The 16091-nt window shown below is 28.7% G+C and overlaps 3 protein-coding genes across 3 annotated transcripts in view; all 3 read right to left on the bottom strand.

Annotated features, from left to right (window-relative positions):
* MKS88_000008 (uncharacterized protein) overlaps positions 1–8048 on the bottom strand; it is a gene marked incomplete at both ends in the record, with an annotated part of 8056 nt that extends 8 nt beyond the window's left edge. The window contains 6 exons of the mRNA XM_067217802.1: positions 1–71; positions 177–708; positions 1143–1375; positions 1575–1690; positions 2870–2930; positions 3031–8048. The exon at positions 1–71 is cut by the window's left edge and continues 8 nt beyond it. Of these exons, the coding sequence (XP_067075899.1) occupies positions 1–71; positions 177–708; positions 1143–1375; positions 1575–1690; positions 2870–2930; positions 3031–8048 (6031 nt within the window). The remainder of the gene's footprint in view (positions 72–176; positions 709–1142; positions 1376–1574; positions 1691–2869; positions 2931–3030) is intronic.
* A 2357-nt stretch (positions 8049–10405) lies between these two features.
* On the bottom strand, positions 10406–12328 carry MKS88_000007 (uncharacterized protein; the record flags this gene model as incomplete). Its single annotated transcript, XM_067217694.1, has 1 exon — positions 10406–12328. The coding sequence occupies one exon, from the start codon at positions 12326–12328 to the stop codon at positions 10406–10408; it is 1923 nt and encodes a 640-aa protein (XP_067075898.1).
* A 1146-nt stretch (positions 12329–13474) lies between these two features.
* MKS88_000006 (uncharacterized protein) lies at positions 13475–15883 on the bottom strand (the record flags this gene model as incomplete). The annotated part of the gene is made up of 4 exons (XM_067217587.1): positions 13475–13555; positions 13978–14210; positions 15075–15492; positions 15785–15883. 4 exons carry the CDS (start codon positions 15881–15883, stop codon positions 13475–13477), a joined length of 831 nt encoding a protein of 276 aa, XP_067075897.1.
* Positions 15884–16091: the final 208 nt, after the last annotated feature.

Genomic DNA, 16091 nt, shown 5'->3' with positions numbered 1-16091 from the left:
TTTTAGCTTTCTTTGTTCTCGAAGCATTATGAGATACTCCTCTCTGATGATTTCCCTGAAATCTTCTATTCCTGCGGGGGATAAAATAAAAAAAAAAATAAAGCAATATAGGAAAAAAAAAAAAAGGGCTATCTGCACTGAGACAGCTACAGTGTAGTGTATATATACTTATGCACAAGGAGGTATATGTTTCTTTTTTCCCTGAATGACCTTGTTCGAACGCCTTGATGACAGCCAAGCGTGTGGGTACATGTACATTCTGATGAACAATTTTTCTTAATTCTTTATTCTCAGGTGTTAAGGCACATAAGTTTTCCCATTCAAGATTTACATCATATACATAAAAATTATATTTATCATTGTAAACACATTCCGTCATTATTTGCATCATATGATATTCATCGTATTGAGGAAATAATCCCGGTGCACATTCCCCACCATACTTTTCTTGTAATATTTTATTTTCTTTTAAAATTTTACATTTGGTCCAAAAAGGAGGTGGTAATCTATATTGTAATGTCCTACCTCGAGCATGAAAAATTTTTATTTGTGTGTGAATACTTGCTTGTAAAAAAATTTCAAATAACGGCATTTTTACATCCATTTTTAAGTTTACTATCTGAACTTTCCTTCCAAACTTTTCCTTCACTTTACTCACTAGGCTTTCCATTTTATCTTTGTCACTTTCCATCAACTTGCAGTACGGCCCTGATAGGGGAAGCAAGAAGGTTTACTACGTGTGCTCCATTGTACATACACACATCAATACATGTACACACGAACACATACGCACATCAATACATGTACACACGAACACATACGCACATCAATACATGTACACACGAACACATACGCACATCAATACATGTACACACGAACATATACGCACATCAATACATGTACACACGAACACATACGCATATCAATACATGTACACACGAACACATATGCACATCAATACATGTACACACGAACACATACGCATATCAATACATGTACACACGAACACATACGCACATCAATACATGTACACACGAACACATACACACATCAATACACGCCCAAGTACAGATATGTTTCCTCATTTAAACACACTCAAATCTCCCTCGTGCTGCCGCTCCACATGTACACTTGTAGCTCACCTATTTTGGGTGTTACAAAGTACAGAATATTTTTTTGCTTATTTTTCTGGACTTCATAGTTGCAGTGATTTATCAAACGAGTTTGTCGCATTATGTCCAACACCTTTACTCTACTCTCATGCGATAAATTATAATTATCTTCGTTTCTTTTTGCATCCTCCTTTTTGTTTCTTATCTCTTCCTTGATGATTAAATCTTCCCATGTTTCAACTGGTGGAAGTGGCGGAATGTACCTGAACAGGTCAGGCATATTGCAAAAAAAAAAAAAAAAATATTACACACACACAATACATACGTAAATGTATGTATAACCATACGCGTACCTATGTACACATAGGTTCATCCATACATACTTACATAAGTATATATGTATATCCATAAGCACATACACACATGCGCAGCTCGCTTGTTCTGGCTGTAGCTTCCCCTTACTCGTCGTCCGTGAAGTACTTAAAATCATCCAGTTCTTCAGTTGATTTTAAAGCAAAAGAGGAACTTTTAAACGCATTAAAATGCTTATTATTTCTAGATATTTTATAAACACAAGGCTTTAATATAAAGCGTTCTCCCTTATAGAGAACATAGTTCTGAACATACTTCTTCCATGGGAATGTAAAAAGCAATATTTGTAGTACTAGTAGTTGTAATAGTGCTGATAATACTATTTTTTTGCCTACATATTTCAAATAATTTAACATTATAAATATATATATATATATATATATATACATTTATTTACGCATAAATAGTACACAATATTGCTCAGATAGTACAAAAATATGGCTAAAATATTACTAACATGATACTAAAATGTTGCTAACATAGTGCTAGATCGGAAAATTTCGTTAAATTGAAAATTTTAACAACTCTAAAAGTTCATTTGGAATATTCCGAATTGAAAAGAGAGGATACACGTGTTACGGAGCACGCATACGCATTTGTACATAAGTATATATACCCGTACACATGTATACATTTACATATATATATTATATATATGTAAATGTATACATGTATGGGACTACTACACGAGCCTTTTTTTTTTTTTTTTTTTTTTTTTCTCATTTTTCTTCATTCATTTCTTTCCTTTTTTCTCTCTTTTGATGAATGTCCTTAAACCCTTTTGCCTTTTCAAAGCAAGTATAACTGAACGAAAAAAGAGAACAATTGCACTAAAACGTGTTTACCGAGCAACGTGGATTTCTCCCGTTATTGTCACAAGCGTACTTATAGGAATTGTTTTTTTCCTTTTCTTTTTTTTTTTTATTTTTTTTATTTTAAATAAATCTACCTTTTCAGCTTCAGCCGTTCGCTAGTAAATTAAAATTGCTTGATGGCATAAATTCCACGGGGGAGATGAAGGGCGAACAAAGTTGGCTACACATTTATGCGCGCTCAAGTGCATTTTATGTGCGCAATGTATTTCGTTCAAAAATGTGCAAACATGCATATAAATATGTATGTGTACTTATATATATATATGCACAGTCATACCGCCTATTTCCTCACTTGAAAAAAAAAAAAAAAAAGCCAAAATGTAGAAGGTAAAATATAGCATATACAATATAACATATAAAATGTAATAGGCAAAACGTAATAGGTAACACGTAATAGGTAACACGTAATAGGCAACACGTAATAGGTAAAATATAAATGGTTAAAGATAAATGGTAAAAGGTAACAACGCAACGTGAGAAAACAGTTTTATGCGGGGAAACGCCCCGAACAGCATCCCACTTGTCTGTACTCATATGTCCACATCCTTTCACGCCCATCGGCCCGTTTTTCCTGCAAGATGGATAATCATTTGCACAAATAACAGAAAACCTAGTACCTTTTTCCCAACACACAAACGTGTATCGACATGGCAAAAAACAGCACCTCTTACTTGTTCATTTTATGCATTCTATATTGAATGAGCAAATTTTTTAAGTAGTCTGAAGTGCCTTGGTTGAAAAGATCAAGTAGAATTGTCTGGAAATCGAATGCATTAGAGTTATCCATGCGTTCAAACAACAAAATAAAATGTTTTATGCTCTCTATATTTACAATTTCACTAAATGATGTGTTGTTTGTATTAATAGAAAAAATATTTTTCTGTAAGATGAAATAATTTTTACAAATTTTTAAAATGGTGGAGGTAAAAACGTTTAAATAAGAAGACAACTCGTGTGGGTCCTCCTTCATAAATAATTTCATCTCACCTATATATAATACTTCCATATGTTCATCTGTATAGTCACTGTACATTCGACTAGTTAACCTTTTGTCGTCCTCTTTCTTACTTTGATACAGGGTTAAAATAAGAGGGTTGTACATAAAGAAGGACTGCAAAAGAGTTTTAATGATCTGTAATATGGCAAAACAAAGACAGGAGCTGTTATTACTTAACATAATAAGTGAGTCTGACACATCTACAAGCAAACTTAAGCATCGTCTTGTAATATTACAATCATAACTATTAAGCAAAAACTCAATTGTAGGTAAAAAACAGTTAAATAGCTGTACTTTGTCAATATCATAAATGTAATGATAAAATTTTTTACTTCTTTCTTGAGTGTTTTTAAAATCATTGGGTATAACAAATATGTTCTTACATATTTTCAGGTAATTCAAAATATAGTGTTTATTCATATATAGCATATCATAATAAATAGTATATTCCTCTTCCTTAATATTTAATTGGCTATTTAATTCATTGTTTACTTTTTTAATATGATCAAACTGTGCTCTAAAGTAATGAAATTTTCTTTCAAAAAAAGGCTCATATATTTTAATATACCAATGAATTAGTAGCTTATTTATTATTCTGTTACTTATAACATATTTCAACTTCTCACTCAAACAAAGATAAATATATAAAATATTTTCATTCAAAAAGTAATATGGACTATATGATAAACCTATTAACAAAACATTATTAAAAAGATCCACAATGTCATTATACATGAATATGTACCCTTCACTAATGAACTTCTTTATTATAGTGCAAACATTTTCATGCATTAGTCTAATGCTACAGTTCGATTTTTTTCTTCTCCCTCTATCCCTTATGTGCGTTTCACTCGGATCTCCTGGTACACCCCCCCGTAGGTGATACTCCAAGCCGTCAACCACGCCACTGTTAAGTGCACTACTAACTGGACCGCTAACCACACTTCCACACCCCTGACTGTGTGCATTATTTAACACTTCCCTCTCCTTGCCGTTCAGGTGAAAATAATTCACCTCGGAGCACAACATGGGGTAGTTTTCAAAAGTAATACTACTAGTGTTTAGCATGTCGTTAAAAAGGGGATAAATGCACAATATAGAGGTAAACAAGTTGAAAGCAATTTGTAAAAATTCGTTTTCATTTATCATTGCTGTGTTATTGTTTATATGATTGAAAAGTGTTTCTTCACTAAAATGTGTTTCTTCCATGGGTCTCTTTTCATTAGTCATGAAAAAAAAATTATTACAACTGCTATCATTTTTTTCTTTTTTCGAATTTTTTACAAAACAGCCAAATTTGCGGAGGGAAAATAAGCTAAAATAATTCTGCACTACTTTGTACACATCGAATAAGGAATGTACCCTTTCGGTTTTATGTTCACTCAAATAAAAAAGTTCATATAGCTTATAAAATGACGTTATTGTTTTATTAAATGAAGTTAAGAATTCGTAGGTATCATCTAGCACCAAGTTAATGTAGTTAGGAAATTCCCCATTGATGTAGTCCACCTTTAATACATATATCAGAGTCAACAATAAAATTGTAAACTCCTTGTTATATTTAAAAAAATTTTTTGTCTTCTTCTTATATTCAATAAATGTTTTTAGCACATTCTTAATCATCTCATTAGAAAGAAAGTGCTCTAAATTTAATATGACTGCAGTAAATATAGAGACGTAATTTTTTTTTAATTCATATGAATACTCCATATCATTCTTAACAATGTTTTGTACTAAATGATCTATCATAAGAAATGCAAAATCTTTGTTATAATTTAAAATATAAGTACTACTAGATATATATTCTAATCTCTTAATTTCAAATAGAATAAAATTGGATGAAAATTTTGCAAAATTTAAAAAATCTTTTTCTAATATTATTTTATAACAACTTAATAAATTCATTATACACTTATTACATATTTCATAGTATGGAGATCCTCTATATTTTTCTATGCATTTAATTATATGTAGCTCTAAATCAATTCGTTCGATTTCTTTTTTCAGTCCATTTATATTATCACTATTATATTCCTTGTCCCCCACTACAACGCCCTTACCCGGTGTGGGAAATATACCTGACTGGCTGCTCACCCGATTTACTTCATTCATATCCTTCACACCTGCCACCCCATTCTCGTTATCCTGCTCTTTTTGCATCTCTACAATTCTTTTTTGAAGTAACGTTTTCAAGTTAATCTTATCCCGTACATATGCTTGCTGGGAAGTCAAATCTCCATCCACACTACTCAGCAGCTGAAACGAAATAATATTTCTATTTATTTCTGTATCTCCATCCGTTATTACACTTTTGCACTCCTTCAATATGTTGATGAAAAAGGTAAGCAACTGGTAATATACCCTCAGGAGTATGTATATAAAATAATCCTTCACCTTTATTACTTCACTGCACAAATTAGACAAATTTATGTTATCATAAAATTTAAAAAAGTCGAAAAACACTTCTAACATTATATGGTACACTTCGTGGTTCATCCCTATTAGTGTTCTCAGTAGGCCGTAAATCTTGTTCTTCAGCATGTTTTTAATATGGCCACTCCCGTTGGCACTGCCAACAACATTATCACTACTAATACTACCAACACCGCTAACATTGTAGATGCACCCCTCGACCTCCTCTTGGTACTCCCGCACGCACCGGTAGTAGGCATCAAACCATGCGTCGTCATACTGCTCCACGTAGCTGCTAACAAATTGCACCATCAACTTTTTGTTCAAAGGGGTACTAGTAGTATATATGGGTATCTTAACAATTTTGACAAACAGCAGAATGATGAGCTTCTTTAAATCATTACGTGTTATTACGAAATGGTTTCCATTAAAACGTTTTTCATTATTTTCATTTAGTAAACTTTCCTTGTCATTCTTGTTCATATTAAATATATCACTCTCTCCTTCATGTTCCTTATTTTTTATATAAATTAGATCTCTGTTATAGTCAAATATGTTTTTACATATTGTTAATACATTTACTAAAATTTTTAAGCTTGGGTGATATATATTTTTAAATATGTTCATTATATAAATATGAAAACATCTAAGTTTGTTTTCTTTTTTATGTAAATAGTTCGACATAGGTATACGTGATAAATTTAAAATCATTCGTACGTATATATTTTGAAAAGCATAATTATTAACATCATACAAATTTAAATTTATATTGAAATAATTTTCTAAAAATTGCATTAATTCATATTCATTTAATTGAAAAAAGGTTTTATTATTTATTCTAGATATATATTCAACTATATTTAAAAAAATGACTAGCAGCTTTTCTTCTATGTCTACACTATCTAACAACTTGTACAGGCAAGGACATTTACATGTAAACTCGTTTACAGGAATGTATTGTTTGTACAATTTACAAAAATCGCTAAGAGCTATAGAAGAAATAGACGAAATGCTACTCTTACCAACACCAGAGATATAATTTCTACTACCATTATCCCCACTAGGGGATATTTGCCCTTTTACTACACACCCATTTGACGTTTTTGTAAAACAGACAAGTAGTATATTCAACAAAAATTTGATTGGCGACGAGCTAACTAAAGATGGGCTGACTAGCGATGAACTGCTTGATGGGGAACTGCCCATCGGTGTACTACCTATCGAAGAACTAGACTCACTAAAAAATATATATGCTGGAAAAAAAAAAGATAATTCTTTTACACACTCTAGCAAAAGCTCGAATTCATTTTTTTTATTAAAATACACACAATAATAAAAAGAAATAAAAAAAAAATTAAATAGTTCATTTACATCGTTAATTATGATCGAACGAAATATATTTAACTGTTGCCTGTTAACCACCTTAGACGGGTTTTCATTGCTTATGGTATAAAATATTTCTTTCAAGAAATTTATGCAGATGTGCAGGACGCTTCCAAAATATTCGTCCTGCTTCATCAAATTGTTATTATCATTTACGTTGTCAATACTTCGAATGTTACTACTACTTAATACGTTTTCTCTTCCCCCCCCATAATTCCCCATAAAGTTTACGGACATAAGTTGTTTGAACTCTTCCTTCTCCACTTCGTTAAATCCTAATGGGGCCAATTTTCTTTTCAAAGATTCACTCAAAAAAAATAAAATAAAATTAAATACATACCTAAAATATATATAATCATTATGCATACACAGTATACTTAATATCTGAGAATACTTATTTCGTGTTGAGTTCATATATGAACTAATAAAATAATTGTCTAAGGAGGTCAGGTAATTTCTGATAAGAAAACTATTTTCGTTAAGAAAATTCTGAACAAACTTTTTTTTTATTAATCCTATGGATTTCTCTTTTATATTTAGCATGCTGCTATCCAACTCATGATTGAAATGTATTGGTAAAGAAAACAATATATTTATAAAATTATTTCGTATATTATTTTTATCCTCAACAGTATAAATAGTATAATACTTTTCAAGTAGCTTGTTCATGTAACAAAAAGATAAAAACAGTAAATGGTCTTTAAATACAATTAAATTGTTGTCATTGTTTATTACATTAGAAAATACTAAATAAAAAGCACCATAGAATTCCGAAATTTCACAGTTCTTGCACTCATTTAAATACTTAACACTCTCCCCATCGTTCTTCAAGGATTTTAAAAATATCTCACCTAACTCCTTGCTTTTACTCAATATATTATTCGAAGATTCATACATTATAATTCCGCAAAAAAGGAAGAGTTCGAATAGGTAAAACAAAAAAAAACAGCAAAAAAATAGAAGTGGGGTGGGGAAGGGGGGAAAAACAAGGAAAAATGAAATAATGTGATAATGTATAAACGTAACGATATAAAGTAAGAACAAATATTTTTACAAATTTAATATGCTCTACGTGGGTAGGAAAATAAATGTGGAATGTTTCCACGGCTAAGCGTTCTTCCGATCAGCTATTATTTTTAGGGTACGAAAAAAAGAAATATAATAAAATACAAAATAAAATAAAAAATAAAAAATAAAATAAAATAAAATAAAAATAAAGAATAAAATAAATAAAATAAAAAATAAAATAAAAATAAAGAATAAAATAAATAAAATAAAAAATAAAATAAAAATAAAGAATAAAATAAAAAATAATATAAAAAAAATAATAAAATAAAAAATAATATAAAAAAAATAATAACATAAAAAATAAAATAAAAATAAAATAAGAGTAAAAAAAAAATATAATAAATTCGTAGTGTAGTACATAAGTGTAAATTCACAAATGACGTCGAAAATAGGTTCACATATATTTTTTGCCTATAATTATGCATTTATGACTGCCTTATAACTTCATCAAATTTTTATAACCGAGTCATATTTTTATGGACTGCTTCAAATTTTTATGACCGAGTCATATTTTTATGGACTGCTTCAAATTTTTATGACCGAGTCATATTTTTATGGACTGCTTCAAATTTATATGACCAAGTCATATTTTTTTTGACTTCATTTGCAATAGAAAAAAAATAAATGCATTTACAACTAAATGTATTATTATAAGCATATTTAAATGCTCAATATGTATATAAGTAGATCTCTTTTTTTTTTAGTAAAAGAACGAATATCGAATAAAACTAATAAAATATTCACTTAAAATGTTATGTGGTGACACTTTGATGTTTTATAAAAAAAAAAACTCTCATGTGTTACCAATTGTAAAGTACATAAGCATATCGTGCATAAGTACATATATACATATATATATATATACATCCATAAATAGTATGTTTCTTTATTTCGGAAAGGTTATTCGTGTTTATGTTTATTCCTCTTTAATTTTTTTTTTTTTTTTTTGTTTTCCCCTTAATTATGTTAATTAATTTAAATTATAGTGAAAAAATGCGTCTCACTATTGGTGCGTACTTTCAAGGGTCATAAAATCGAATTTCTCAAGTTAATTGCTAAAGTGTTAACTGACCAGGTTATAACTGCTATCGCGTTAACCTATCAAGACTATAATTGCTAAACTGATAAGTTACAAGACTATAATTGCTAACCTGATAAGTTACAAGCGATAATTGCTAGTCTGCTAAATGACAAGGCGATAATTGCTAGTCTGCTAAATGACAAGGCGATAATTGCTAGTCTGCTAAATGACAAGGCGATAATTGCTAGCCTGCTAAATGACAAGGCGATAATTGCTAACACGTTAACAGCAGATATGTGAGCTGCTAAAATGTTGACTTCCAAAATGTGAACGCCCTTTCAGCTTTTTATTTTTTTTTTTTCCTGTCGACAAATAAAACAACCGGCTAAGTTTATATAATTATCACAAAAAGTATATCCAGAAAAAAAGTATGTACAAGTAAAAAATTTTTTAAAAAATAAAAAAAAAAATGTTCACCTTTTTTTTCTCCCCCTCTGTCTTATTAAGCATCTGTTTTTTTAAGCAGCATTTTGATAAAGGATAATGTTGTAGCTTTTTTTTATGACCTAAACGAAAAGAGTATTAAAGAGCTCCATACTGATGTGTAGAACGTAAATAGCATAATGATCCATGGGGGTATAGGAAAAATGCTCATATATGTGTGCGTAAATATATAAATTTACATATATATATATATATATACACGATTGTGCAACCTCAAGGTGCAAAAAGAATTTTAAAATCTTCACAAAAATTGAAAACTTGCGGATAGTGCCAAATGCGTACTTTCTTTGTTTATCTGTTAATTTACCCGCGGAATTTTAAAATCAAAAAAAAAACAAAAATCGACTATTTTTCCAACTCATACAATGAAAAAGTGAAATACATGTAAACGTATCTCTGTCATTATGTTAAATAATGTGGTAATGTGCCGACGTAAAATAGTACTAATGTAGTAATTCACAAACGAAATGTCTTAATAGGATGAGTACACCACGTAGAGCAAAACTCCTTTAGGCAAAAAAAAAAATTATTTAGTGACAAAAATTAAAAAAAAAAAAAAAAAAAGAAAAAGAAAAAGAAATAAAAAAAGAAAAAGAAATAAAAAAAGAAAAAGAAATAAAAAAAGAAAAAAAGGTTTTCTTAGCTACAAAGGCACCAAGTTTTATATAATTTTAGTTCTACTTTCCATGAGTTTTTTCTTTTTCTCCCTAGCAATTCTTTTGGCTCTCTCTAAAGGTGTTTCTTCAACGATATCGTTTTCTCCCGTGTTTGCCTTATGATCGTCATTTGTAGAAGCACTGTTATTATTATTGTTTTTGTTATTATTATTATTATTACTGTCACTGTTATTGTTGCTTGTGTTGTAGACCTTACTATCAGTCTCCTTGTTTCCACTCGAATTTTCCCCCTTTTGAACGTTTATGCTGAAAAAATCCTCATTATCATATACATCATTTGTAAATATATCTTCTGCAGCTTCTGCACGTGTCTTTTTGTCCTTTTCATTGTGCATTACCCCTCCATCGTGCAATTTTCCTTCTTGTTCTTCTTCCCTTGTAGGAGCAACTTCATCCTCCCTTATGATGGAAAACTTATCATTTGAAAATTCGGTATTATAAAATTTTTTAAAATTAAATATGTTGATGTTATCTCTCATTTCATGATTTTTAAAAACTTCTTCACATACAGGATATGTAGTTTTATATTTGTATAAAAGATAAGAACGATAGTGTTCATATATTTCTTTTTTTTGTGTTAACTTTTGAACTTTGGCTAGCACATCATGTATATTATACTTCCGTCTAATAGTTTTGTAAATGTCAGCTAGGTTGGCACTATTATCTTCCATAAGTAAAACATTATGCACAGAAAAATATAATTTCGAAGTAACTTCATTAATTAAATTCATAAATAAATTAAAACTTGTTCTTAAGTCTTTTCTTTTATGTTGTTTTATTCTGTAGATCATTTTAGAATACTTTTCCGTCAACTTACTTATTTCTATATTCAATTTTTCCTTTTCTATGATAAAACTTGTGTTGTCCTGAGCCTTTTTACCACTGATACTGCTCCTACTGGTGTTTATGTTATTACCATAATCGAGATTAGCTCTTTCGAAATTACCATTATCATCATTATTACCATAATTGTCATTACCATTACCAACATTATCGCTACTACCATTATTATTATTATTGTCACTATAATTATTGGTTAAATACTTATCATACTTCCTGCTTCCATACTGTTCATATACATTGGTTTCCTCTTTTTCCTCCCCAGCTGGTATATCAATTTCCTTTAAATAATTACAACAATTTCCTTTATTATATAAATTTATTAATTTCTTTTTAATCTCAAATAAAGTATTACTTTTCTTAATTATAGGAATAGACATATTTTTCCCTATATATTCTACACTACTATTTTTAAAAAATTCTGAACTGTCATTTATAATTAAATATTGTACAAATATTTTATTTCCAAATAATTTTTCACTTATTATATTTTTATATTCATTATGAACACACTCTAACAGTTTTTTAATAGCTGCAGTGTAATTTTTTAAGTTGTAATTAATTTTTCGTTTCTTTTTTTTTAAATTTAAATACATATATATATCCCATAATTCATCTTTCTCTGGAAGAATTTGTTTTATTTTGTTCTTTTCCTCTCTCACGTATTTTTGCAACTCATCCTCTTCGCTGTCTGCATCCTCATCATAACCATCTCCCATTTCCTGACCATGTTCATCATCCCCTTGAGAATTAAAATTGCTACTATAGCTATTTCTTTGTTCGCTCTTTCTTTTTTTTTTTCTAATATAACTGTTAATTTTATTTAATGCTACATCGTTAAATAAATTTTTTAATTGAAATGTCATACTTTGTTTTCTTTTCTTCTTTTTTTCTTCCACCTCTTCACTCTCTTTCATATAGTTATGTTCCTCTTCTCCATAATTGTCGAAATTCTCATCGTTGAAGTAATTTTTTCCATTATCGTAATTTAAATTGTTGCTCTCACTATTTTTTGCCTCCACCTGTTCTTCGTATATTTCATCATCTTCACTAAAATTTAAGCTCATTTTGTTTTTTAAAGGGAAAAATATTTGCTTATTATCACTCACCTGTTATTAAAAATTTGGCTAGCTCTTATGGTAAAAATATATGAACACGACAGGAAAGTGAAGGAAAAGAAGGAAAAAAAAAAAAAAAAAAAAAGTATGACCACGTAAGGCAAATGTCAATAAAAAAAATACATACTTCATACATACTCATAATACATTTATACAATGTATAAACATATAAATATGTATGAATATACAAAAAGGTATTTATGTATATATAAAAAAATGTATGCACAAGTAAATCGAGGGTGATTAAAATATACGAACATACATGTACACATAAGCACACGTAAGGTGCGAACAAAAGGTGAAAATAAATACGTCTAAATATGCACATATAAATGTACATGGGCAAATGTGCAAACGCTTCGCCTTTTTTTCCTTTTGTATCATAACTCTGCACATTTTCACAAAAATTATAAATTGGCATACGCTACATATACACATACATGCATATGTATATATATATATATATATATATATATATATATATGTAATATATTTTTTTTTTTTTTTACGCTCTTATGCGTACATACACAGTTTATATACTCGCGTGAAGATCAAGCCATCGATTCTGGCCATTTTTTCAAAAAATTAAAATAGCAAAAATTATAGGGATGCAGATACTTAATAAACCCTGCATAAAATATCGTAACATTCTACAGTAAAACGCAAGTACTTCCCTCTTTTTTTGTCAAAAATAACGCATATTGCTCATGTTACTCATTTGTGTATTTAAGCATTTGTACATTTGTACATTTAAGCATTTGTGCAAATGTATATTTAAGCATTTGTGCATATGTATATGTTACAGTTTTTGCCATGTAAGGTGTAAAAAAAAATTTCTGTCTCAAACATTCCCTGCAAATTTGTTAACTTCTTAGTACCGTATAATAAAAAATGAGTAAAGAAAATTTTATTTTTCCAAATTCGTAAAAGTCATCGGTAAAATTGTGGTTTATAAACAAAACAAAAAAATGAAATAAAGAGAATTGTAAATGTTTTCAAAAATAAAAGCACTTACGTTTTTGAAAAAATATTCATGCATACATATATGTACATTTATACATTTGTACAGTTAATAAAAAAAAAAAAAAAAAAAAATTATTTTTTAATTAAAAATATTTCACTCTCTGATATGTGAAACAAAGAATTAGACAGTGTTGTAAAGAAGGGACTATCCATCTATAACACATAAAAATAAAAATTGGGTTTTATTAAGAAAAAAAAAAAAAAACATAACAATGAAATGAACGTCAACCAATGTGTATTAATGTTAAATGGGAGGCAATGTATGCATGTGTACATATGCACATATGCATATTATTCACATATGTATACACACGCTTAAGTGTCCATATTCGTATTTTTTGTTTTTCCAACTTCCTTCCATTTTTCTGTTAAAACTTCGTCAAGAAATACATATCAATTTTATTTGACAGAATTTTTAGCAAGAGAAGGGCAAATGAAAAAGAAGAAACGTAAATGCCAGCGAACGATAAATTGTTTAAATAAAAATAAATCGAATGTGCAATATATATATAAAAAAAGGAATTTATTGGTGAAATGATATCCAACAAATATTTGTACTTATGCAAATGTAATACCACCTCGTATATTTTATTGTTACCCAAATATAATCTTTTTAAAAATCCATATTGATTTAACAAATTTACATAAAAGTCCATTTTCCTGTCTTCCCTCATATTCTTAATTATTTCCTCTTTATTAAAAAAATATTCGTCTGTCCATCTCCTCAAAAAGGATAAATTGTTTTGAAAAAATAGTCGAATGTAAATTGAAAATAGCTGAAATAAAACAACGACCCCTAGTATTTTACCTGAACGAGCAAGAATTTTTCGAAAATGAAAAATCGAGAATTAATCATGTATGTGCGTGTGCATATATCTACATTATATATGATGTACGTATGTATGCATGTACGTATGTGCGTGTTTATGAGAGCGTTTATGTGTGTATACGTAGGGGGGTAAGCATGCCATGGGAAAAAAAAATAATAAAGAGGCATAAATAGTATTGTGCATTGGTGGAAAATAAAAAATATGCACATATATATATATTATATATATATATATATATATATATATATATACATATGTATGTGCACGTATATATGTAAATATACATAAAAAATGCAATTACGCAATTATGTAAATACATATGTACGATGTATATGCGCGCTTGTTTTCGTTACTTCTCCTGGAGCCGAGCAGGTGGAAACTGCCCCAATTAGCTTGGACAAGAAAATAAGGAAATACCGAAATGTACGAGAAGAACAGGAAATGTATCAAGTTATTTACTATATACAATTTTTTTGAAAAAAAATTATACGAATTAGCAATAAATAAAAGTCTGAGTACAAACAATTTGTAGAAGAAAAAAAGAAGAGTTGATAAGGTATGAATTTTGACAAGTTTATCAGTTGTAATATTTTTGAATTCTCCTATAAAAGCATATTTTTTTTTAAAAAAAGTGTATATATAATCACTCCTAAAATATATAAGAGTAAAGAATAAAAATAATATATTAACTGAATTATAGCTTATTATTTTTGGTAACTGTGTAGATTTATTAAAAAAAGAAATATTGGAAATAAAATGATAAAAAGGACAATTTATATACTTATCTTTTAAATAATCAAATGATATATTATAAAATTTTTTAAATTTTTCTATATATATACTCGAGTCATCTTTCAATTTATTTGATATTAATATATAATATTTTTTTGCAAAATTATATTTATATATAACTAATTCTTTTGTTCGTATTTTCAAATTATCAATATCTTCCCGTTTTATTTTTAAATTATATTTGTTAATAATATTTTTAATATTTCTTATTTTACTTAAACTAGTTGATATTGTATCGCTATCATTGAAATCCCTTTTTCTTATAATTTCATTATTAAAATTATTGTCTATATTATGAAAATTTATGTTTGTGTATATTAATCTTCTCTTATATTGGGTCTTCATGTACCTTCTCAAGTAATCAGGAGTTAATTCATGTTTTCTTCGTTTGACTTCTAAATTTTTTATGCTTCTTACAAGTGCAAAAAAAAGTAGGTTAAACAGAAAAATTGCTTTTTTCATCTTCGCCTGCGTAATAAGGGAGTTAACATTGGAACGAATGTAAAGCATGTCTAAACAACGTGTTATGTGTGTTTTATGTACATGTGTTAGTATGTACAGTTGTATGTATGCTCGTGCGATTGCCTGTATGTGTACATGCACGTATTTAACGTAAAACATCATTACAAACAATTCCTCGTAAATATGAATGACCTCTAACCCTTTATCATAACCGCAGATTATAAAAAGGGCAGCATTAATTTCATTATTGCAAAAAAAAAAAAAAAAAGGAAAAAAAAAAATGCTTATCTCTAAAAACCTTATAGGCATAAAGCAGAAGACACACATAACATGCATCATCCTCATCATAAAAAGGTCCTTCATGTACATTTCGAATAATTATCAAAACGTTGTACATATATTTGTGTTTACGCGAAAGTTACATTTAGGAATGTATGCATACATGAATACATGAACACATAAACACATGAATACATAAATATATATATATATATATATATATATGTGTGTGGGTGTACTCGTCCATATCTACATGTTTTGTACGTGTGTACGTATATGTTATTAAGTGCACTTCTCACTTTTTGGCAACACTATTTTCTTTATAC

The sequence above is a fragment of the Plasmodium brasilianum genome, assembly GCF_023973825.1.
Source record: "Plasmodium brasilianum strain Bolivian I chromosome Unknown PB_00_01, whole genome shotgun sequence".
Classification (NCBI taxonomy): domain Eukaryota; phylum Apicomplexa; class Aconoidasida; order Haemosporida; family Plasmodiidae; genus Plasmodium; species Plasmodium brasilianum.
The sequence above is the reverse complement of the archived record's forward strand: the minus strand, read 5'-3'. Positions and strand labels throughout refer to the sequence as shown.